The following is a 24,760-nucleotide window of genomic DNA, read 5'->3' as shown; positions in this document are numbered from 1 at the left end:
TTTCTTTTCGTTTACTCCTTTTTTTAGCTTCTGTTATTTATTTGAAGATAATTTGGTTTTATTCTGATCAAGAAAATATTATGTTGCATTAGATAGCTAAATACATGCTCAATTCAAACTTCGTTCCTATTAGATTTTTGTCAAATGGCTCTGTTCGGTTTACGCATATCAATTATTTGTGCCACGGATGCGTGACATAAAAGATGCATAAATCCAAGAAGTTATATTATTATGTGGCTAGAGCAATTTGGCAGATATTTTCTTTGTTTGAAAGCGGCGCAAACTGGAAAGGTGGTTACATGTGCAGGAGAACTTTCATAGCGTTATCAACCGAAAATAATCTGACCATCATAATGAAACGGTAAACTCTAGACGACATTATAGATTACTAGATCAATGTGCATACCTTAAAGCTTGACAATTATTAAAAACAGCACAAACTTGTCAGTCACCTTTCGTTCAACCGGGTAGAACAGCTACAAACCTTTAGCTTGTAACCTCTTTTTATTAAAAAAATTAAGCAATTTTAATATAATATTTGCTCTGAGAATACCATAGCAAAAACTGATTAGTATTTGAAAAACTTAAAATTAAAACTGTCTGTTTAAATATGTATTGATATTACGTAATGTGTGCACACTCAGGATGTCACATTTGGCTATAAATTAATTTTGTGAAACAAATTGGAGCATGTTTAAAAGCTTGAGGTGGTCCATATATAAAAAAAACCAATTTCATATTTGTACATAATATAAACGTATGTGCGAATAACCTAGTAGTAAAATACCGTTTGACTGTCGCATGCGGACCATGTGAATAACGATAACATTTCAGATCACCAGCGTTTGTTGGTACCTTGCATCTCTATCACGATCAGTTATTTTGAGGATATCAAATAGGCAATGATTTAATATTGAATGTATCAAACTGGTTAAATAATTGACAATTCAGTATGTAATAAATACCCACTTCAAAGTCTATTATGTTCATCACAAATCTTTTGTTTAGAGTGGAAAGAAAGAGAATGAAGAACACATCTTTTTTCGCCATTTCAGTTTGGCTTCGACGCTACATCTTTCAGCTTTTGTGAGTGAAACAAAATAGCCTCAGATGCTAGCTCAAACGGTATTGAAGAATATGACAAGACATTCAGTTTAAAAGCATGATGTTTAGTAAACAAGAATCGATTGAGCAACTGTCCTTGTAATCAATATAACATTGATGCAAACACGATAATGTTTCCAATTTGGACCTCCACTGGAACATCCTAGGTGTTGTTACACATTTCACTTGGCTAGAACATTTATAAGGATTAACTGTAACGCCATATATATGAATTTGCATGTGATTATTTAGAATGTTTCCACTGGAACGTCCCAAATAGGACATTAAGTACAGATGCTGTACATTAATTGACATGGATGAATGCTGTAGTTGGATAACGTTCTATAAGCTGAGAGACCGGCATTTTCCGACATTTTTGTTCATAAGAAATATGCATTTATTTACTTGGTTGTGATGCGCGTAGCATGATTGAACGTATAATTTTAAAAACACCCGCACATTCAGCCATATTTCTGCATTCTCAAAAGATCTTACAAACTACCATATTATTAAGAACATGTTTTCCTGACAGAAGACACTTTTATTTAAAAAAAAAACATTCAACACACATACAAGTGAGAAACGTATTCTCTTTTGCGCTCCACCTTAACAAAAAGACAAACTTAAGACTCACCCATTATGTCCCTCGTCATAGAGGAAACACAATTCAAGTACAAAGTATCACAACACGCATTTGCTTCTCTTTTCGTAAAGAAATATCTGACACTTGAGAATGGTTGGTCATTTGTATTAATTTTGCCTTTTTTTTTCTTATCGCGTTTTGGACATTCTGAAAATTGGGATGATGGGAGTAACATTGATCGAAATTATAATATAACGTTGCGTTTCATATCATTTTCAAGAGTATTAGTTTTTTATTTGTAAACTATATTCTACATTGTATGAATTCACTTTCTTGAACTATGGCAAACCTCTTCGGAGTATGAAACAATAATCTGAATCATAAACATGCAAGGTATGAGCAGTGAATCAGCATTGAACAAACCTAAAAATTAATGTGTTGGTATTATTTTTATTCAAAATTTGCCATTTGATGAGTTTATTTCAGTACACAACTTCACACTCAGAAGACTGCGAAAAAACTTGGACAGATAATAATTCATTCCGTAGCTATCGAAGAAGTATATATTGAAGTAAGGGAGTATGTTGCAGTGTTATGAAGTGTACTCTGCTTGCAATGCAATGCCATGCATAAAATGTATTTTAAAGGGAGAACATAGTCTTTAGTACGTAATTGATCAGAAATAAAAAATTCACACACGGCAACAAGATATCTATATAAAATAATTTGTCATTTGATTTTTTTAAAGATCTCCACATGGTTTAGGCCAAAATGCAAAGTGCTTCAAACTTTCTTATTTTTCGCTTATTATGAAAACAAGTTTTCTCTTAGTTTTCCTTCCGTGATGTAAGTTTCTCTATCTTGCACATGTTATTTCTTTTAGTCTTTTCTCTGGTTCATGTATCCAAGATATCTGAAATAGCTTAATAATTATCTTAATACCAATCTGTTTATAAATGCTGCTATTTCAACTGGTTTCTTACGAAGGTCATTATCTGACTAATTTCTCTTTCTGATCCAAGTTTCCTGACGATGATTAGTACAAACCGTTTGCTCATAACCATCCATGCATGTGTGTGTGTGTGCGTGTGTATATGAGAGAGAGAATTAATATAAAAATAAAACTCGCTTAAATGAATGCATATATATGGCATGAATTTCTCCAAAAAATGACGTATGGCACTCTTGCCTGATTGTATCGACCGCTGAATATAGAGAAACTTAAGAAATAACTGCCCTGTATTTTATAATTAGTGACAAAATGTTGAGTTCAAATTTGTGGTGTCTCAGTAATGACAATCACGGGGAGAGCAAGGTACACTGGAATAAACACATTTGTAATAATCTGTCTTACGGTATTGTTTATTTCCGTCCATTCAAGAGACCATCTGATACAAAATTAACCAATGCCTGTTCATTCATCGTCTTGAAAATACAATGTCAGAAAACTGATATTCTCAGTCGCCGCAGTAATAAAACCACGCCATATACGTTGCATCGCTAGGTGCTGTATACTTGACGGTTATTGTACTTTATTGTTCATAAAAAGTCAAGTTTAGCAATTTTAGGATCGATCATCAGCATAAGGAATACTTTTATCTGCTTCTGAACAACATAAAGAAAACTTATCGTCCGAGTAATACATAAACAAAACAGCTTTGGTCGCTATGTTTTGAACAATTTTAATTCCTCTGAACATTATAGCAATATTCGGCTCTTAAAAATGTATAAAATATGTACATGGTATTTTGGTGAAGATATAAGTCAGAAATACTTATATTGTCTTGTCTGGAGCGATTTCTGTCAAATTTTGTACCAAGTCAGTGATAAACATAAACATGAGCGATACGTTTCAGAGGTAATCAAATTAACCTAATGGACATATACATATTACATGAATCAATCTTGCAAACCAAACGTGAAGTTAAGTTTAAAAAAATCATGCAATTGACTATAATTCATATTGTATTCATATATACAATTTATGGTGTATATGTTTAAGTAATTATCTTGATAGGTGATTTGTATCCAACGTACATAAACATACAGGTGGTTACTTATTGTATTAAAACAAGTCATAATTAAAAAGGAAATACATATTTCAGAAAGATAGAAAAAATCTTTTAATTCAAATGTTTCATCTGGACAGGTCGTGGGACCGACATTGACTCTTAAAGGGCATAACCTTTTGAAAGGTCAAATATCATACGTCCTGCATGTCAACATACAAGTTGAGGAACAAAATATCTTCCGACACAACCTGTAAATTTCAATTAGATATTTTCTTTTGGAAACAACAATGGCAAAAGTAGGAAACAATGAATGTTCCCTCTTAGGTTTGTAAGTTCAGCACAACATCGACATTACGCTCTTAAGACATCATTATCCACGTATAAATGACACAATTCGTTGTGTGAACTTATATTCTCGAATGTACATGTTCTTCATAAATTATACATACTTTTGAGGCAGTATGTGCAATGTTTCAGCAATGTTGTCTTATTAGTGAATTAAATTCTGAATTCTGAATTGTTTCAATCTCAATTTAAAAATATTAGGTGTCTGCTATGTTAAAACAAAAATGGTCACAACAATGTTGTTTATAACCTGCAGTCAACCCACAATCCACTTTTCTTCCCAACCACATCTTAAACGTATATTTATTCTGAAATTTTGTTTCAAAAACAGACATTTTCTAATTTTCTCAGCTCCACTGCCCGAATTGCAACATCCATATAGCGATGCAACCATTTCAAGATTTATTTTGGACGGATGGAAACAGGCTTGTATAAAATAATGTCATGCGGCAAATTATCTTCAAATTTGGATCTAAACAATAGAAACAGTACGATACCGTCTATCTTTTTGGGAGATGTCTCTGGTATCCGTGTTGATTTAATACAGTGGAGGCAATGAGGTTAGGACTTATGTTCACTATACACTTGTAACCCAGTGTCAATAAATGATACAAACAAAATTAAATGTTGATTTTGGTGTAAATCGCAGAAGAAAATAATGCAAACAACGGACATGGTTCATCTCGCATGATACGTCAATAGACATGAATATGTCTAAAGGCAATTGTTTACATTGGAAGAGGGGTCTATTTTTGCATGAACTATCACAAAATTACTAAGAATTGTCATGTTTGTCATTGTGTTGGTAGGGTGTAAACATACCTAGGATAAAGAGGGCCCATTAATAAACGATCTTACTTAATTATTGTATCATTGAGAGAGACATGAAAGCAATGTTCTGGACTTGAGGACAATGTGATCATGGTCATTTTGGCTTTTACGGAAATAATTTTGTTCGAAAACCATGAAGTACTTCGTTCTCGGATTGAGAACGCACATAACTTCTGAAGTGGGAGTCGACAACAAAGATGGAGAAGTTTTTGTTCTGAGAACTCGAAATGTTAGGCGAGCGAGATTACGTACCTATTAGAACGTGTTCTTGGACTGTGTGCGAGAATCTCAAAGAGGTAGCACAGGGGAACGGCTAAAATGTTCCCAGCTGGTGGCGCAATTTAATTTCTTGTAACATTGATGATTTTGTTTTGACATTCTCTCATCCCAGTTTGTTAGGTATCCGGGACGATTTATTACGAACGAAGACAATGTCAAAGTGACATTGAATCCAGAGCATCACGAAGTAGTTACTTCATTTTGTAACGCAGCTATATGGAAGGACTGGGGGCCGGGGGCGAAGTTTGCAGATACCAGCTCCTTTACATAATGAGCGCAAAAGAAGCGGAACCTTTCCCAGACAGGGACTCTACCAAACATATCACATGTCTATTGGTTTACGGTACCCTCTACAAAATAATATTTCTGGATTCGCTCCTGAACTTATCACCGAATATGTTTTAACGTTCGACAGTAATGCCAAACAAAATCATTGAAAATTACAATTATATCAAAAGCATTCTTGATAAAATATCCTATTTGGTTATTATACAATCTTTTTATCATAATGTAAGTTGTTAACAAATTCATAAATCATATTTAGAGTGACACAAATGGAAATTAAATGAGAAGATCAAATCAGAATTGCAAATTATTGATTTTGTTAGATAAACCACTTTCAGTAACTAATCTGCATTGTGTTTTTGCGTGAGTTCCATCTACACACCCAGAGCCGGATCAAAATGACTTTTAGGATAAAATCCCTGCAAGTTTAACTCTAAGCTGAAGATGCATCGTACCTAGAGAGTTTTGGAAATACTTGTTTACTGACCGTGCATATTCCATAAAGGCAAGGTCAATATGGTATGAATATAGATAGTACTTATCCAAAAATGCATAGCATATTAGAACTGATATTTACAATGTATGCTGATGCTGTGCAGAGTACAATTTGGACAAATTCAGAAACAATATTATTATGTGGTTTGCTTACAGAAGAATTTATATATATATATATATATATATATATATATATATATATATATATATATATATATATATATAATCAAACTACGGAACTGACGAACCTAATGCTGCCATTGAGTCGTATGTTATTACTGTAATAATACGTCAGTATTCTAGATTGGTATTTTCAATTCGAATGATGCCGATCAGTAGTAGTAATTTGGCAATCAATGTTAATGCTATTTTCCATGAGAGAGCCAGGGCAACGTGGATCAAAACAATGTGTTGCACGTGTATATCATGTCATTTGTAGAATCTTATGATCTGAATATTTGAAACGACAGGCAAATGTATGCTTTCCTGGAAGTTATAGTTACCTCTTAATATATGACCTTACATTTGACATTTGACCATCTTCTCTGCAAGAGTAAAGTGAAAACTACTAGTGTATAGGAATGTTTGCAGGCAAAATTAATTGCAAGAAAATTATAATGAAATTGTGTGTGAATTTTATTTGATTTATTTGGTGAAAATATACGTATTGTCTTTCAAGCAATGTCTCCATGCCAAATTTGGAGCTAATAGCACGGGCGTAATGTGTCAAGCTAAAATATAATTTCTTGAATGAACAAGAGGAGTTCCTTTATTTATCATTTGAGTTTGTATCCGTGTATATCTTTCACGATGTATATTGTTTTCAGTACACATCCAGAAAAGACTATTTCCCGTATGGGGAAATGGGGCAAGGGACATTCCACAAAGAGTCTCTGCTGTTTAAGTATAGAGAGAGAGAGAGAGAGAGAGAGAGAGAGAGAGAGAGAGAGCTACCACTTCGTTTTATGATAAACAACTTTTAGGCAGCAACAATTTCAGTGATGTTATAAATGATAACGCCAGGTCGGTTAGTGTTGCACGGGATTACATCCATTTAACGTCGTATGTATCTACTTAAAGGTAACATCTTACCTCCAACTGCTTGAAACTGTGCAGCCTGTTCACTGTCATGGTGAATGGCTAATGCATGTTTGGGCTGAGGCGTACTTAAGTGGAACGTGAATCTATACATTTATCTTAATATCATACTAACATATTATCCAGGGATTTTGTGAACATGTCTGGTAACCGTGATTTTAATCGTCAAATGGCAAGGTGAATGTGATTCAAACTTATGTACAACGTATTGTAGTTACTCCATGATCCACATTACATACGGACTGAATGATGAGTAGCGTTTCAAACTGAAATTGTTTGGTGTTTTGCGGGAATTCATACAGAAAAGACTGTGACAAATATATCATGCGGTTTTGCTTACGTATAGTTTAAATTATTTATTAATGCACATGATTAAAATAATTTCGGAGTTCGTAAGTAGAGAGATATCCTTTAAGCTCTCTTGTTTTCTGTAGCTTCTTGCGATATGATTTCTTGGTTTTTCATGACTATGCATAAATCTGCTTAACCAGTAATAGTGAGCCGGAGTAAAATCTTCTCAGATATATTATAATATAATATGATTTAATATATTATAATATAATATAATATAATATAATATAATATAATATAATATAATATAATATAATATAATATAATATAATATAATTTTTATAGTTACAGATATCTGTATCATCTATTAAGTTTATTTTATAGTTTTTTTATAAATCATTTAGATTTATGAAATTTACATTTCACATTCTTTAATTCAGTGTCTTACTTGTGTGAGGGTAAAAGTGCATATACACTACGTATAGAATTTTCATTTATAATAAGGCCGATTGTTACGGTCAAATTAACAAACATGTCGGTTAAATTATGCACCTTTCTAATTCAAATGGAGGGGACGAAAACCGCATGCATGTAGGAGCGTTTTTACACTGTAGACCTATCACGCACGCTCTAATTGTTCATTCGTTCAATAGTTTGAGCACGTCAGGAAAACATGACTGTATGAGTTTATTAAAATAATACGGTTCATCATAAGCACAAATTTGCCGACGATCGGAGGTGGCACAGGCGCACTGTACCAACTCATATCCTCCTGAAACTTAAACGTGACCCAAGCAGGACAAATGAATTGGTAAAAAGCATCTTGAGCGCTAGACCGGAATGATTAAAACTTTGGTTGTCGGTCCTGTAAACATATTATGAACGGCGTCACACGTGGTGCGAGGAAGTCCATATAAGCCAATTTTCACTGGCATTAATATACATGCACACATAGACACACACATTTAGAGAGTTTCAAGCTTATCAGAGATGAACGCGACAAATGAAGAACCATTAAAAATGAAATATGTGCTACACCGCTCAAGGAGTATAATTCCGTTATAATCAATGAAGTGGCAAACGATGAACTCATAACATACGCTAAAGCCGTGGCCAGCGAGGAAGTTATGAAAAATAAACTTGCAGGAAATGCATTCGACTCTGTGTGCTGTCCATTCGCTTGTAGTTCCTGTCGGAACAGCAATTTGATAAAGCCTCAAAGTCTTTCCCCAAAGCGTCTCTCGCATAGGATTAATTTTTTGAGAAAATATGAATCTAAGATCGGCTCGGTCAGAAAAAAACAACGTCTAGTTCCCATTTAACCTCTTTTTAACGATGGATTTAAAAAAGAAAGCACAGGAGTCTGCCAGTGAAGATATATAATTACTACAGGTATGATTAAAACGTATATGCAGGACTACGTAGACAAGGGTTTAAAGTTGTGATAACACCAAATAAAGAACTATCCATTTTTTTAAAAAAGATGAATAAGTACCTGACAAAGGCAATAAAGTACCCGAACGCAGGTAAAACGGTGACTTTAGGCTTGCAACCAGATATCTAAAACATTAACGAGCTACATGAAGTAAACCTACTTATAAACTTATATAGTTAGAGCCTTGTTGCCAAATGGCTGCATGACAGGCTACCCTACGAATGAGCATCTTTCTCGAACATGTCAGTTTTTATTTTGCCACTAAGAACTGCAGCGGCAGTTTAAAAAAATGGTACTGCTCTATCAACTCAATCACCTGCTCACATTCACTTCACCACCACGTCGCCAGCACACTGCAGAGCTTTAGTCACCCTCAAAATGTATTCTGTTTATCAGCCCTGCTGCTGAAATTAGGAAGAATGATTAAGAAAAGGAAATGAAACATACAATGGAGCTTCAACTAAGTCGGCGGGGATTCTTTCTCAAAAGAGGCATAAGTGTCAGTCTGTGTGGCAACGATACATATTATTTATGAATAAACTTAGAGGTATAAATATTCAGACAAAATGGATTGATAATTAACTATAGCTTGAATACAATGCCGCTGCAAGAAAGATATTCTGCAGACACTGCTATCAATTGCTGGCTTAGTGTAGGTCCAGGTGACAGACCTGTTTATGAACATTCCCTAAAATCTAGGTCCTAAAATAATATAACTAAACAGCAAAATGTGCATCAATCAACCTATTTTGCAATGAAGGCTTTTAAAACATATGTATTTGTTTTGTTTAAATAAATACAAACTTGGCATTTTAGCGTTTTTGATTCATATAACACTAGAAATTAAATAAATTTTCTTTTCAAAACGATCTTTTGATTTCGAAACCTTTTTAACACGTATGCCACAAAAGTATAAAATATATTTAACAAAATTCCGTTTTAATAATCATATGTTTCCAATTAAAACTGGAAGGTAGCAAATGTTTGTATTTCTGTGAAGGAACACGTGAATTGTGTGCCACACAAGATATGGGTGATGCATTTAGATATCTTTATCTTTTTAATATTTTCCTGTGATAGGAAAACATTAAATAAATAAGAAGGTTGTCAGAAATTGTAGTTGGTACAAACTTAGTGATTTTCTAAAACATATAAATAGTAAGGTATATGTTAGATTTGGCAACTTTATAGAATTGATAATGAAATCACTCTGTTTCCATGTAAACAATACAAATTATGTATATTACCGTTTCCTCCTAATTTGTTATGTTGCCTCCAACATTGATATATATATATCTGCCTCTACCCTTGTTTTCTTCGATGATTCTTTTTCCACTATACAATCACCGTTAATAATTTGTATTTTCCATATGTCTATTGGTCGTCATAAGTTTGCAGTAATGCTCTGTTCTGTTCTAAGTGTTCTTTTGTTTCTCTATTTTAACCCTTCAACTGATGAAAGGGCTTGTAAGCAATTTTATCTTAGCAATCATTCATTGTTTAATATAAGAGACAGACAGATAGAGACAGAGAGAGACAGACAGACAGACAGAGAGATAGAGATGTGCGAGTTGCGGTGGATTGGGATAAAGGGAGGTAATTCTTAATTCAATGTGCTCTCATAGTGAAAGTTCTTAATTTATTCTATCATAAATCTATTCTGTAGGACTCAGATTGTTGAATTTCGTAAATGATATTAATTATCTTAACTATTATTCATTAAATCTATAAGAACGTCATGCTTCCCGATTCTACATATGTAATTTCGTCATATCTACGTTTTGTCTGAAACAAGAAACGAAATCGGCCTTCTCAGTATCCATTCCCCATCAAAGTTAATTATTTTATATAACTATGAATTTCTCTATGCGAATTAGTAATCTCCATAAGCTTGGGTGTCTGTACGCTCCGTTCTTAGAAGATCAATTATATAAACCGTTAATAATACATTTTATGATGTTTATCATGAGAACTATATTTAAATTTGTCATTACAACTTTTCTGTCTGTCAGTGTGTGTGTCTATTTTTGAATGCCTGGAAGTGTCAAGAAGCACAGGCTAATATCCTAATGTGTTGAAGTATCTGGTTGCATTAACATGGAGCAAATGCTGAGGTGTGTAAACTATTTGATAAGGTGTTGATAAGATCTTGGTTGTTGAGGCAGAATGTTTAGCTTGCGTCGACTGAACAATGTTTTTCATTGGACAGAAGTACATACCAATACAGCAATGTCAATCCAGCCAAGATGGGAGCAAGACTTTAGCAATAATGTATCAATGAGAGATATTTATTTTCTCTGCAACTAATCCCATATCGTTCTGGTTATATGCCATAATTTTCGTCGAATGTCAAAGCAATTTGTAGATGTTTTGTTGACTCTTATCCACATCATTATTTTGGAAGACGAAATTTAGTGAACATGGCAGTATCTTTTGCAAGCAAGATATTTCATAGAGTTCTGTTTGGAGCTCATATTGGGTCTTTCATTTTCTTAGGAAATATTCGAACCGAAATATATACTGAAATTTATTGAACAAGACAGAATGGAAACTGTCAAATGTAACTGTAAGCTGTTCTAATTTTATCTCGAAGTCAAGTTATTTTATGTATAAGTGCCACATTTTCTAAGTTTACAATCTAATTCAACGAAGCACCTACTATCTCGAAAATTTTCGCGAAATACATGAACCTAAAACGTTTCCTCCCGGTATAAATAGGTTTGTCATATTTTGCATTAGTTGCGATATCGTCCACAACGTGGGCATGTCGTTTTTCTTAACACTAACACATGCATATTGTGAAATATTGGAAATATTAATATGAAGTTATTCCTTAGTGTATTCCACCTGTTTTGAAAAGCCGTTCGATTGTGATTGTACGTATACGTTTGTGTAAAATGTGATGTTTTAGAACTTATCTTAAATATGTACATCCGTTTATAGTTCTTATATATTATCTTTGATTTCCAAGTATATCTTCTCGTTTCAGACGTAAATTCGAAAGAACTTTTCTCAAGTACAATTGTCGAGTTAAAATATTTTTTTCAACCCTTGTCTGAAAGGTTTCTTTCTTCAAATGTATGCATGTACAAACATTTGATAAAGACTATTCTTATATGTTGGTTCTTTCTATAGTTATGTCATTCGGTAAATATATACAAGTTTTATTAATACTTTCTAAATAACACCGTTTCTATCCTAAATTTACACGGAAGATATGCACCAGTTAATTTGTTCAGGTTATGAACATACTAGTCATGTCTGCCATTAATTAGTGTATGGAGCTAGAAGGCGTATGCATTTGTTTGGCAAATGGGAAGAGTGGTTGCAAGGAAGGGTCGTGTGGTGAGAAAAGAGATGCGGTGTGGGATCATAGTAGTTGATTGCTTTTTGACCCATGGACGCCATCAGTTACTAATGAATATGTGCGTATGATTTTAGAAACTAGCTACGACCTGTTTTTAAGGAGGAGTTTACGTTTGAAGCTCACCATTCCCTTTTTAATGAAGTCAGAATGCGCCCCATTTAAACTATCATGCAGATTTTCCTCCTAAACGAAGAGCCTTGTGTCTACTCTCATTATTTCCAAAGTTTAGAAAGTTGTTTAGAAAGTTAAGGTCACTCTTGGAGTTCAACTTCCCTATCCTTTAATAGGTCAAATACTACTCCGTTTCATGCCGGGCTTCCTTTTAATAAATAAATTATACTGTACATATATTGTATTTATATCACATACAAATACACATATTTGCCCTTTGAACGGAGTTAAGATTGAGTATAGGCAACTGTGTATTGACCGAGTGAATGAACTCCTCACATCCCTACTGAATGTATCTGCTACAAAATGTAGTTCTGTGCCTTTTATGCCTATTTACAATCACATTTGCATCTTGGTAAGTTGATTGTTGTTTAGTTTCTATTTTTATTCACACTGATTAAATCAATATAAGTTTAATTTATCATTTACACATGAAATATGGTTGTAACGAATAAAGTTGAGCACTACAATCACGTGGTTATCTCTACCATTCACATGAACGATCAGCCTTTCATGGAAATTAGCATGGAATAGAAACTAAGCGAAATGACGAATCAACAAGATTTAATTAAAATATTTTAATATATTAACAGATGATATAAGTCATTATTATGTTTTAATAACGTTACTACCTACCATAAACTTAATTCTCTCTCTCCCCCATTTGGTCGGTTTGACTTAACTTTTACCATCATTCATAGGTCCAGAGATATCGTGGTATGACACAAGCAAAATTCCTCTACGATTGTCTTTTCGTGGATTTACGTTCCTCTTTTCACGGATGTTTGCCCGTGGATGTGGATCGGAAAGCAGAAAGGATTGCAATGAAGCTGTGTACATATTAAATTCAAAACGGGGATTATTAATACTTATTATCTTGATTTTCATACGTCACTAATGATTAATGAGTAAAAATCCATCATTGATCAAAAAGCCTAAAATCGAGAGCTATTTTACAAGAATCGTTATATATGCATATCATTGCGCCATGGGCGGAACACAATTTGATATACCAATATTATTGGTATATCAAATTGATTTACACCAATTCTTTAAAGGCCATGATATTTCTACGCTATTATTGCTAACCTTGGAGAAAGACAACAATTTAAAGGTTAAATAGCTTCGTGCCTCCCGTCAGCAAAGCCGACGGTTCCAATTGCTTCCAATCAATAGACTACCTATCCAAATTGACAATTATTTCATCTCGCAAAATTAAAGGCGAGAGTATTTCCTTCCCGTGTCCCTTTTGTGTTACTCAGCTGTATTTTCCGCCATTTATTCCTTCCGGTACCTCCGCTACCCTTGTTTCCGTTTTTCGGTTCTTCTGGCGGTTCTTCTGGTACCATTGTTTCCTTTCTCTTGGCCTCCTTGTCATTACTTCTGGTACCCTCATTTCCGTTCTCTCAGCTTCTTTGTTTGTACTTCCGGTACCCTCCTTTCCTTTCTCTCGCCTTCCTTCCTCGCACAACAGCCCATCTCTACGTTCTCTCCACGTCTTCTCATCTCTAATCTTCGGGTGGCGTACGATCCCACCCGGAAAGTTTCCTGTGGATTAGAAGGGACGTACAATGGTGTCTCCTTGTTGGAACACACGATAATTAATACACTATCACACATCTTTTAACAGCATAATGCAATTAAATCATTATGTCAACTCATACACCCAGATCTAAATATTCAACACACACGTCTTCTATAATAAAGGCTATAACAGCAACAATAATATCACGCTTCTGATACATACGTACATATCCCTAAGTCTCTATTCCTACGCATTTCCGACCTTACAAATTATTAAAGACACATACAAATATAACTGCCTAATTATACGTGCACAAGGCCAACAATGCCTATCTTCTCTACAATCCACAACAATATATTCCAAAAGAAACAGGTACAAGATCTAACACTACAGCCTTCTAAATTCACGATGTTAGTGGAAGATTAAGGTCCTACTTAATTAAATGCACATACTAGCGTATAAATCTTACGGCACCTCGGTAGGAAGTAAGAGCGATTCGGGCGAAGATATTTTACCTCACAGGCTTTTGTTCCAATCTCGTATGAAGATCCTAGAACCCCCTTTCCCACCCTTCTAACGCGCTCGCGATTTCGGCACTCCGAGCACAGTCTAGTTTCTCCAACTCCGCACGGTCTGATCTCGCCATTGTCCAGACGTACACTGATCCGTTCACAATGGATTTAACAGAATAATGTCTGGGTGCGTGAGAAACCAGCCCAAAATTCGACTATCTTAGCTCTGATTGGATACCGGTGGTCTCTTTAAAACAGTCTGTGATGGTATCAATGAGATGTTATAATGTCGGGTTTCCCGCCACCGAGCCTATGCCGAAGGTCGACATCACTGCTAATTGCAAACAGAGTTAATCGCTCCGCGGCAAGGTTCTTCAAATGAAGTAACCGCGAATATGACATTAACGCAATAGCTATTTCACAGACAGGTAGATTCTTCGTTTCAGAACTGGTCTAAATTCGTAATATTATATAACACGTATTACCCAAAGTACTCCGAATTACGAATTCAATCAGAAGACAGTTACAAACATGAGGCAGGAATTGTTATCAAATTTTCTCACACAACGTGACACCCCTACGCTTGAGAATACATTTGCAATTTTATTCACAGAACCTTTGCTCCGTCGTGCCAATAGATGTATTCACACGAAATATGAATATAGCAAAAACCTACGAGGTTACTCACTAACTACGCATACGAATATACAGAACGATATTCGATGATTCTACTTATCTAACCTAACAGTTTCGGCACTCCTACTTATGAAATCAGCCCTTAACGTATCTAATCTGCATTCGGGACTGATGTAAGAACAGCGACCACCTCATTATGCGTTCATTCGATAGCTTCACACGCGCGAGATACGCGAGTGGCTGACGGTCTGTCTCCAATAGAAACTTCCACTCATACAAATGTCGCTCGAACCATCATATACCGAAAACGTGATGATCTGAGCTGAGCACCCAGTGAGACCAATGTTTAGAAATAAGAGGATAATGATACTGAATGAAATTTTGTCATTTGTGTTTATAATCAGAAAAATATAATTCTCGCACTTCAATGGCTTGACAAATACATACAAAACTAAGTTCCACTGTCATTCAAGTTCATTTACATAGCGTGCATCTATTTTAATTGGTATCAAGTGTGTTTTTGTCTTTGATTTCGTACATTTGACGACATAATTGATCTCAATGATCCGCCAATCTTATTCAAACAACGATATCTGACTAGTTAAACAAGTGTAAACAGTTTCTTAACTATACTCATTCTGCATCCTTTCCTTCTCTCCAGTCACACAGATGAATGATTTAATTAGCATTCGGTTCAATTTAAATTTATTCAAAATATTTCATAGTAAACATGGAATCAATGCTCTGCTTGTAATTATGCACAAAGCATTTTAATCTATGTAGCCTTTCTCCCACCCCCTCAAATTTAGAACAAATTATTTTAAACAATTTCGATTCGCATCATTTTGTAAAAAACTAAGGTCAGTATTAATATGAAGTTTTCTTAATCTTGGTTCACCGTTTGTCTTACAGAAAGTGATATTAAGTGCATTATATGAAAACATGTCAGTTTATATAAGTTCCAAAATTTTCGCAAAGTAACATATGACTTTCTTATCAAACAACTTTAGTATTAGGAGTGGGCCACATGATTTAGTTCTACCAAGGAGAGCGAGGGCCAGAATCTCTTACTAAACCACTGTTCAAAGTAAAATAATCACCAATTAAATAGCTCGCCTCTGCAAAGAAAATAAAGGAAGTAATGTGACTTTTGAAATATTGGCTCCTGTAACTGGATATATAAGAATAATAAATATTCTTTAATACAATATCAATTTTTGTTTTGGTTGTTGGTTTTAACGCCATTTCTCAGCGTAAGATAGGCTATATATGGCTGCTAGTAAAACTGGTGGAGGAAGAACCCGGGGAAAACCCAGTTAAGAACCATTGACACACAAGAAGCTACTGGCAGCTCTCTTAAATACCCACATTTCCTGAGTCCAAGACTCGAACCCACACAGACAGAGGTGAGATGGCAGTGATCGGTAAAGTCAAACGCTTTAGACCACCTGGCGACTGGGGGCCCCCTATAATATAGCCCTTGAAGTACTATACTTAGTTTAAGAAAATCAAAGGGTAATTGTTTTTCTTTTTAACACAACACTGATTTGAACACTGTGGAAGTCAAGGCGTCGAGTAACCTTGGAATGATGGTCAGTAAAAGCAATAACACAAGCATGGGTAATCATCATGATTAGCCTCTACAATCTAGACCTCACATGAAATGCATCCAGTCCATTGTTCTACTAAAAACTTATTTACATGTACTATTAACATTCAGCCTGTCAGAGTAGTCTACACCATTACACAATGTGTAGTCATTAATATGTTCAGCTTACCATTTATAAAAGATGTTTATTCCAACTCTAACTGTGATGGTCAGGCAATGACCTTATATGTAGGCTTGTATGTTTATAGCCTGTGATGTCATTTGTCATGAGCCAAACGCAAATAATTAAAAGTTAGTTAAGCATTATATGCAGGTGACAGTGATCATCTTTTGTTACGAAGGTGGAGTTCTATGTACACAATAGTCATGTTTTGTGACTTTAAGATGAACTTTTATGATTCAATTTATAATAGTTTCTAAGGAGGCTGCTAAAAGCCTATGTGGTAATGAAATACATATAAAACTGGACTGTAAACAATTTAATGTTTTTAATCAAGCTCCCAACTGGTCTCATGTATGTCTCATCAAAGGATATATACACATTAGATGCTTGGCCAGGTTACATAACAAAGTTAATGGAGCACAGACGGAAAAGACAACCTTAATTACAAAACAAATTATACATCAGAAACAGTATTTAGATAGAACAGCCATACTAATCCTCTAGCCTACACAACAATCTTAACATCAAAAGCAAATATCAAGAGGCAATGAAACATAAATGTTAAGTAGTACTCAATCAAAATAACAGCTGATTACAAAAAATGTTTGATTCTTCTTGAGATGATAAACATGAACTTAAGGAAAACAATGCTTGCAAAAATCCTAACAGAAATGTCTTTGATATCTGTTCTAATATCAAAGGCAATATACATCAGTAATCATTACTAACTATGCAGAGACTAAAATAGTATTATTTATCTAGAGAAATAAATTTTCATTTAAAGCACATCACAACAACAACAAATATATATATATATATATATATATATATATATATATATATATATATATATATATATATATATATATATATATATATATATATATATATATGTATGTATGTGTGTGTGTGTGTGTGTGTGTGTGCGTGTGTGTGTGTGTGTGTGTGTGTACCTCACACGCACACTGAACTTTTGTGTATATGTAAAGGGTAAAGGGCTACACGATAGCACAATATCAAGTATTTAATGGAGAAAGTTCTTTAATACCATATAACAGGAAACTCTAACTAACAAACGGGCTAAAGAATTAATTGTGGTACAAGAAATGAAACCTCTTTAGCCAAACAATTTTGAAAAATAAGGTGAATTAAAGAGCTTAATGCCAAATCCTCCATTCTTGCTTCAGACAGACTAATGTGACCTCTTCATCTGAATCATGTTCTCACCTTAACCCATAAAAGATATTTTATCTGTAGCATGTATGGCATCCATGTCATTACTCTGCTTCCAATGCAAGCAATATGAGCTTAATACACATAAGGTATGATGCAAGAAACAAATCCACAATGCGGATATGCATGGACTGCAAAATTTAGTTTGTCTAGAGGGTCTAAAGCAATAATATAACTATGCAAACAATGATGTATAAAACATGCACAGCAAAGCAAATTGATGATACATGCCAAACCCTGGTGAGGAAAAAGTGTAATCCATGTGAACAAAAAGAGTAATCTGAGCAGAAAAAGAGTAAAACACATATAACATGATACAGTTCAATAAACATTATGTACAAAATGATTTATTTACCCCTCTGTTATTTTAACATCAATTACTGCTTCAAGTTTCCATATAGCACTGTTAGTTTTAAAAAGCGACATAATCTCATGCTGCATTTCAAAACACTTTGTACCAGCTGAGACTACGAATGTTTTGCACACCCACATAGCACTTAGTTCTGGGTTACTGAGCCTACATCTGAATTCAGTTTTATACTGAACAATCTCTCACAGCATTAGAATAGTAATTAACCAATATTCCTTTTATAACCTGACAAAGAAGAGGAAATTTATATATTTCAGTTATTGGGTCTTTTAACTTGGAAACAAGGTGCAATTGCTCACCAGCTCTGTTCGTTTGAAGTGCATTGTCAGGTAGAATACCAACTTGATACTTCAGGAGTTCTCCTTCTAATTTATCGGCAGCCTTTCCTGCAGCAAGGTGCATCAAATGACAGGGACAACCTGATTTGCACAATGATGGAGACACTTTTCAAAATATAGAATGCAGCTCTTTTATGAATTCCAGTCAGCACAGCTGAAAACCCCATACACCAAGGCCATGCGAGGTGCAGAATGCTGGACAGACCACAGACTTGTCCGAACTACCCTACAGCTGCACATTGCCCCTTTTCACCTAAGACGTCCTAAACTTGTGCGCACAGCCTTCAACATTGTCAAACTCCATCAGCCTTCCACCAAGCTCAATTTCCAGAAGCGACTAGATGACAAGCTGTCAACAAACGGACCGATATGTGGAAATGCCTCCGAGAAATGGAACAAGCCCAGGGACACGATAAGAGAAACAGCTATAGCGACCCTGGGCCCAAAGAAGCGAGTCCATCAAGACTGGTTCGACGAGAACAACGATGCCATTGATGATCTGCTTGCCAGAAAGAACAAAGCATTCATGGACTGGCAGAATGACACAAACTCCATCAACAATAAAGATCGCTTCAAATTCAATGAAGCTGAGGCTCAGAGGGAAATCCGCAAGATGCATGACCATTGGTGGGAAGAGAAAGCCGATGAAGTGCAAAGCTATACTGACACTAACAACTCCAAAGAGTTCTATAACGCCATCAGGTCAATCTTCAGCCACGCAAAGTCCAGCTCTGCGCCCTTGCTCGCTGCAGATGGCATTACACTAACAAAGGACTAGAATATCATTAAGGAAAGATGGAAAGAACACTTTAGTCAGCTCCTAAACATGCCCTCATCGGTCAGCCAATCTGTTCTTGACCAAATACCCCAGCAGCCAACGCACGATAAACTGGATATTCCACCAACGATGGAGGAGTTGAGGAGGGCCATTAAACAAATTAACTGTGACAGGGCACCTGGAAAGGATGGTATCCCAGCGGAGGCATTCCACGATGTGCTAATCAGCATCTGGACGGAAGAAGAGATGCCAAACGACCTCCGGGACGCATCAATCATGACCGTCTATAAAAATAAAGGCACACGTGTGGACTGCAGTAACTACAGAGGCATCTCCCTGCTGTCCATAGCTGGCAAAATACTTGCTCGCATTATCTTCAACAGGCTTATTGCGGCAGGATCAGAAGATAACCTCCCCGAGTCTCAGTGTGGTTTTTGCCCAGACCACAGCACCTTTGACATGATTTTCGCAGTGAGACAAGTCCAAGAGAAGTGCCTTGAGCAGAACATGAATCTGTATGCTGTCTTCGTGGACCTGACAAAGGCTTTTGATACAGTCAATAGAGTGTCCTGGCTATCGATCACGTGATCTGCAATGTCTGGGTCTCCAGATGCATCAAATACCTTCAGAAGAGTTCGACATTCTTCATCTAAACATGGTGTATAGATTGGACGACGACCATGACGGCCGACTGAGTGGCTGCTTTGAATATGGCTCTTTAAAAGAAGTGGTAGGATTTCTTGATTGGGGTGTTGCGAGGTAGTATGGTGACTAAGTTACACTCAAGTATGTCAGCGTAATTCGTCCAATCTGCATTGCGGAAGTTTCAGCGCCGCTCTTAAGAGCTGTGCATAGCTGGCTGCTAAAGGTCAATATGGATAAGTATTGGTCTATGTTGACTGTGTGGGACGTCATCTAGAAAAGTGTGGCTGACTGGCTGTGGAGCTGACCAAGCAGAGGTCCGGTGTGTAATGTTTTTGTCATCTTGCAGAGTGAAAGGTCCCATGTTGTTTGGAGTTGCGGGTCAGAAAGAGATCATTACCTTATTAGTAAGACAGGTTTAGAATCTAAAATTTGAACTTCGTAGTAGACTTTGTTTATTCGAGTTAGAACATCTGTGAACAAGTGCTCATATTAACATATTAGCTGCTTTAACTCATTGTTCCCCTTTGCCTGTAGTTGTGAAAGATTATTATCCATTTTTCTTAATATTTTAGAATTTCGAAGACTGATTGAACCAAAGTCATTACATTCCAGTTGTATGTCATCATTTAAATCATCATTATGTGGGACAGGAACAACAAAATTTATTGAATCATTTACAGAGCATATCTCAATCAACATATTCCTTTAACAGATTGAAAGTTAATTCCCTCGCCGCCGCCAAAGAGTATCAATGATATAATTTAAATAAATTAATTTCTGTTTCACTTTACATAAACCACAATACCCAGTCTCTGACATCAAGCAACAATTAGTGAACATCATTGTCCAACATATTTCTTGACCCTATCATATTCTTTAAGGTCTGATGAAATCTTTCCAATCCCCTCCCCCCCCCCCCCCCCGGCTTTCAGGGTGATAAGCAGGACTTAAATTGTTGAATACCTAATTTATACATAGTTTGTTGTAAGATCAATGCATAACTTTAGAACCTTGAACAGATTGGAATGGACGTAGGAACACCAAAATATGTAAAGAATTTTATTAAGGAATTGATCGTAGTTTAGTCTTAATATTCCGTAAAGGAATTGTTTCTTAAAACGTTGTTGGCGCACATAATGGTCAACAAGTATTGGCTGCCTGACATGGTTTGGTCTTGGGTAAAGGACCTATACAATCCATTATTCTACCTATGGTTCATCAAATGCAGGAATTGGTTGTAAATTAGCTTTAGGTATATTTTGGTTATGTGTCCCTACCATTTCATAAGTGTGACATGAATCTACAGTAGTTAGAAAGAACACTTGTTATTTTAGGCCAATTCAAATGATGCAAGATCTTGTGATTGGTTTTGTTGACTCCCAGATAACAAGCCAAGAGGTTTCATGGACTAAACTTGAGAGGAAAACTTTTTTACAAATGAAACTTTGTGATCCAAGGAATATTCGTCAGCTGTACGAGAAAGTTTTCCTCAATTGTCTATTTTGAGTCCATCAAGGTAAATGTTGACGTCACTATAGAGGCAGTTCTTGAACTATTCGACCAATGTAAGTTGTCCAAGTTTGTCATAATCTATATTAATCTTTTAAGATGTACACTACCGGTCAAATAGTTGTTCTTTTTCCCTAGCAAACAAGACATGTGTTTGCTTTGTTGCGATTCTAAAACTTCTGTCGATATGCCTCATGTACCAATTCATAACCTTCAAAATACATTCCTTAACCAATTCATAGTCAGCAATAGGTTGTACTGACAGTGTAGTATAAACATCATGAGTTTTGCAATTAAGGAAACTCTGTAATAATAAAGTCAAATGCTCTCTTGGTTATTTAAATAGAACGGTTATTTTTCAAACTTTGGAAACATTTGATTTACATCGTGTTCCTATTAGGAGATACTACTCTATCATTTTGTGTAAAATCAAACTTATGAACCATCATGAGTGGGATGCTTCGTGCTTGTCAGTTCTATATTGTTTTTGCATTTCCATATTTATTTCTTCTTTCTGTAGTTGCAAGTTCGTTTGGAGCTCTTCTTATTGCATCTGTCTCACCCTTTCTTTTTCCCGCATTTGCATTTCTGTATCGTTTCCATTAATTCCATTTTCATTTCGATTTCTTTTCCTTTTTTGCATTATAAATTATCGCCATTAATTTTCTTCATATATGGAGTTGGCATTTGTTTCTCTCTTTCCTCTGTTTGCATCTGAAGCTCAAGTTTCCTTACCTCTATTTTATTCTTGTATTCTAATTTAAATTCCATAACTTGCAAATTAGAGCCAGAATCCGACTTACTAATCAAACTTAAAGCACCTTTGTCGAAAATATTCTTCTGTACCAAATATTGAACCGAAATATGGCTAATGTTTTAATTTACCAAAAATGGTTTTGCCTATGAAATATCATGTTGTCTGGCAAGTTGGAGAAATTAGTCATTGTTTAAGGAGTCTAACCGTTCATGGCTATGTTTTAATATAAGGCTCTCAACATTAGCTTGTTGTTTTTACCAATTGAAATAAAAGATATCAGGGACCTAAACAATTCCTGATTAAAATGTGTTTAAATTTCAAAGCAATATCAGTTTCTCTGAAATTAGTATCCTTGGCAAGCCCTAAACTTTCTGTTAAGACCCCATGATCGTAAAGTTAAGTAACAGAAAGTAAGCAAAACCAACAAGTTTTTTAAGACATTAAAAATTAATTAGTAAAGTTATAAATGAACTATGTGAGAGGAGTTTGACAGGATTATGAACTGGTTCAAAACTAGTCCTTATAAACGTCGATGCAAGTCCTAAATGACAAGTTATAACTTTCATCACTAGAAATGTACTGGACCTCCAAGAACCAATAAGCAAAGATGTTTTTTTCCAAACTTCCTTCAAATAAGTTATAACAGTTCTAGATTAACATGATTACAGTCAAAACAATGAACGCGTGAAAAACAAATTTAGACAACAGCTACAGTTGGAATAATATTCTAGCCACACAGCCAAAACACATTCCTTTTACTGCTCACTTTACTTGTTAAAATAATTTACGTGCGCATTGTGATTATAATCACAGGAATGACGACTGAGTTTATCAGGTCAATGGCAGTGCTTACTGCAGACACACGTATTGATTAATCTTCAGTTTCTACATCAGATATTCGAATGTAGGACACAAGCAGACGAGGAAGAGGCACACAAGATCTTAGACAGATATTTGGAGCTCGGTGTGAATTTCTTTGAGACGGCATACATTTATTCCAAAGGAAAGTCAGAGGAAATCGTAGGAAGTTGTCTTCAAAAGTATGTACCCCAACTCAGGCATAACTTAACTAATACTCACGGTTTGGACACGAATCCCTCCCACATGTGAAAACTCGCGATGCCAGACGTTGTCGTACGATAGAAATTAATAATGATTTTGTGCGCTTTTATGATGGTATCAGAGGAAAATAAACATTGAAACAGTTAGTATAATTTTCTATGGTAGCATCGAAAATATTACACAGAATGAAGAGCAAGTAATCATTATACAAAAACAGTTGTTGTGCTGTTATTAGTGCTGACAGTCTAGAATTCTTTGGATTAACCAGAATTTGTGTAGATATATGAGAATTAATTATTAGGTCGTCATGCAAGAGGGACTGCTACACATGGTTGCATATAAGACCGATTGAGTAGCATCTATATGGGCACAAAATTGCAAGTATAATCTATGTATCGTTTCGATTAAGTAAATATCCTAACTGACAATTAAATCAGATTATTATCTTGAATATACGTGATGAATGGTATCTATAAAGGTGTGTTTGTGACTCAAAATGGGGGTGCAAAGTTCGCGCTCGTTGCATTGTGGCTAATTACGTACACACTCGTTACGTCTATGAAAACAACAACACACCTTCCAAGTAGCGCCATACATATTTGCCATCACGGTGAAGATGAATCCACGCACCGCAAAACTGGTATTCTCCATTACTGTCTTAGTGGGATTTATCTTCTCTCTTTGGAGTAAGTATTACAGTACCTTAAACGTGTTGTATGCAGTATCACAAAACATTTGTTTGAATTGATCTCTGTCAAAGCGGTTGGCATTTTTGGTAAGTGGTGTGCGCTATCGCCAAAAGAGGAATAAGATATTGCGTTTAAAGGCCGCCATAATTTATTTAGGTCACTGCAAATGCCATTTCGAGGTTTACGTCGATGAAATGTTTGTCTTCAGTTAACTTCATTGAACTGAGTTTTCAATACAAGGGATACTATTAATGACCTTTTTTATCTGTTTGCATCCATTTATTTGTCCTTTCATCAGTATTTCCAACTACAGGTATATTTCCAGGTATGAGGTTTAGCAAGTTATTAATTTGTATATGTTGCTGAGTTTTATACGAATTTTTCAGTCAGGCTTGTGTTTGCAACAACCTTGCATAATTTTGTCAATGTAATCCCTTATTGTTTTATGTAGAAAATGAATTTACGTCTTACTAAATTTTACACCATTGTCCTTTTTCACCACATTAACTATTTGATACAAACAGTATCTTATATGAGAGTTCATTTCCAATGTGTTTAGTAAACAGAAGAAAATATGTGATTTGACTGCTCATTGGAAATGGAAAGTTATCATTATTTGGACAACAATATTTATCCTT

General features: G+C 35.3%; 1 protein-coding gene across 3 annotated transcripts in view; it reads left to right on the top strand.

Annotated features, from left to right (window-relative positions):
• Positions 1-24,760, top strand: part of LOC149799766 (uncharacterized) — a 154,757-nt gene that overhangs the window by 5,117 nt on the left and 124,880 nt on the right. The window contains exon 1 of one of the 3 annotated variants that reach the window (XM_089959155.1): positions 24,020-24,119. The exons of the other annotated variants lie outside the window; for them this stretch is intronic. Within the exon in view, the coding sequence (XP_089815281.1) occupies positions 24,050-24,119 (70 nt within the window). The 5' untranslated portion in view covers positions 24,020-24,049. Of the gene's footprint in view, positions 1-24,019; positions 24,120-24,760 lie in introns of those variants that run through there. 3 annotated transcript variants of the gene reach the window in all.

The sequence above is a fragment of the Sinohyriopsis cumingii genome, chromosome 5, assembly GCF_028554795.1.
Source record: "Sinohyriopsis cumingii isolate HCF-2022 chromosome 5, ASM2855479v2, whole genome shotgun sequence".
Taxonomy (NCBI): domain Eukaryota; kingdom Metazoa; phylum Mollusca; class Bivalvia; order Unionida; family Unionidae; genus Sinohyriopsis; species Sinohyriopsis cumingii.
This window is presented reverse-complemented; position numbering and strand designations above follow the sequence as displayed.